General features: G+C 38.0%; 1 protein-coding gene across 1 annotated transcript; it reads right to left on the reverse strand.

The window, feature by feature from the left end:
* Nucleotides 1–265: 265 nt before the first annotated feature.
* Nucleotides 266–1800, reverse strand: LOC121966313 (1-phosphatidylinositol 4,5-bisphosphate phosphodiesterase delta-4-like). The gene is made up of 2 exons (XM_042516417.1): nucleotides 1623–1800; nucleotides 266–1420 (listed from the first exon to the last, which is right to left on the reverse strand). Exons 1-2 carry the CDS (start codon nucleotides 1798–1800, stop codon nucleotides 1329–1331), a joined length of 270 nt encoding a protein of 89 aa, XP_042372351.1. The 3' UTR covers nucleotides 266–1328.
* Between the last annotated feature and the right edge of the window lie 242 nt (nucleotides 1801–2042).

A 2042-nucleotide genomic window follows, 5' to 3' on the forward strand; every position in this document is an offset into this window, starting at 1 on the left:
CACTACAGACTTTTTGAAATTTTTTTGAGATTTTTTTTTTTAATTATGTGAGTTTAATTTTTTCTTTAAATATTTGTGATTTTTTAAAGAAAACAAGCTTTCAGAGACATGTTTACATAAATACATTTTGGCTTTTTTTCTTTCAATTTTTTGTGATTTTTTAAGAAAACATGCTTTTCGAAAAGACACTTTTTCTTAAAAACATTTTGGCTTTTTTTTTCTTTTAAAAATGTTTTGGTGATTTTTAAAGAAAACATGCATCACCACAATTAAACCATTCATCACAGCCAGAAACTGCAGAAACAAAAACATCATTTTTACATTTCTGACAGATTTTTCATCACCGTACAAACTTTGCTTGTTAAACCACCTAAAAAACACAATCTGCATCATGAGAAATGCATGAAAACTGGGAAGAATACCGTCACTAATGTTATCGTGCAGTTACGGTGAATCGCCGTGTTTGTCCAGCGTCAGCTCATACATCTGTGACTCTGCCGTGCATCAGCGGTCCCACTGCAAATATGTGTGTATCAGAGCACGGAGGTAAAAAAATAATGTTTGTGTGTTATTTTTAGAGGGTTTAATATTAAGATTAACCTATTGCGTCTCACTCCTGCCTGACACACTCTTCAGGTGTGCTGGTCCACACAGGTGAGGGGGGCGTGGCCTTGCAGCAGTGAAACCAGAGCACACGGAGGACCACAAAGACGGATCCCACAGCTGGTGAGTTTGATTCATTTTTTTGTAAATTTTTGAAATGTTTGGAGAAACAGGCTGAAATGAAAGTTTAGATATGTGCTGTGTCTGTATCTGCTGTGGATGTAAACAGATGTTTGCCACCTAAAAAAGTCCCAGTTTAACAAATAAATAAATATTATTTTAAGTGTACTCTATATTGAGAGTATTTTAACTACTTTACTGTTCCAACGGGGAAACCCGAGACCTTTGAGACCTGAGAAAATTAGCTTGACTTCATCCCTCTTTTGATTTGCTCGGGTTTCAGGGTTACCTGAGTCATTAATGTCACGGCAGCTTTTGAATTTTACTTGTAACGGGCTTAAAACCTGAGCTGATTACTACTGAGTTTTTAAAAATATGTTTTTCTTTTTTTGTGCACCACAAACCGAGTGCTTCTGTTACATTAAAGAGACGGCAGATATCTCCAAAGGGAAGAGGGAAAATACACATTTTTGATTTCAGGGTGATGTGTCCCTTTAAAGCAGCTGTTAAAACTAACGATCAACTAAAACTACGGAGCAAAACTTTAATTAAAAACAGCTGAACGTGGCTGCGTGAAGATGTCCTGTGGAGGCGCGTTGGTGACGTTACTCAGCGTCAACGACCATAATGTGAACGAAGAGTCCAGCTGAGTGGAGGACGTCTCCGTCCTTATTGAGCAGAGGGACGTGTCTGTATCCTGTGAGGGAGCACAAAGCAGTCAGAGATTTTAAAAACACATGAAGCGCTCTTTGTTGCAGTGTGAATTCATTTCTTTATGCTCGACCGGAGACACGATCGTTCCCGTCTGTGTTCGTTTATGAAGTGAGAAAACAAAAAACTCAAAAAATCAGTCGTTTTGCATCATTGGACAAAAATAAAAAGCCAGCTGCAGAACGTACCCATTTTTAAGCTGCTGAGCGGAAGCGTGTACTGTCCGACAAACTCGTTATCAGACGTGGAGTCGTAGTCTTCAACGAGGAATCGCACCACCGCCAGCTCCGGCACGTACACGTCAAACTGGAAGTTTTCGTTCCATGACGGGTTAAAACCTTCAGCAGAAAAGAAGACAGACGCCATCACTGACTCCATGAATGACAAAATTTATGCATCAACAAAACCTGTTACGTTCCCGTAGGTATTTAGTCATTTATTTACATGCTTCTTCTGCCTAAAAGCGTTTTTTTTCCCACAATGCAAAAAACCCTTGAAGGGGTTAATACTTGAGTTGTATGCAGCTGTTGGTTTTACAGTTTTTATTCTAACTTTTATTTAACTATTATCATTATTATTATTGATTTCATCTATCTTATTAATTTTAT

The sequence above is a fragment of the Plectropomus leopardus genome, unplaced genomic scaffold, assembly GCF_008729295.1.
Source record: "Plectropomus leopardus isolate mb unplaced genomic scaffold, YSFRI_Pleo_2.0 unplaced_scaffold23965, whole genome shotgun sequence".
Taxonomy (NCBI): domain Eukaryota; kingdom Metazoa; phylum Chordata; class Actinopteri; order Perciformes; family Serranidae; genus Plectropomus; species Plectropomus leopardus.

Coding starts and splice junctions, on each gene's coding strand:
- LOC121966313 (XM_042516417.1), bottom strand. CDS start 1,800: ATGGCGTCTGTCTTCTTTTCTGCTGAAGGTTTTAACCCGTCATGGAAC. Junction 1,421..1,622: donor GCTCAGCAGCTTAAAAATGG/GTACGTTCTGCA, acceptor GCTCCCTCACAG/GATACAGACACGTCCCTCTG.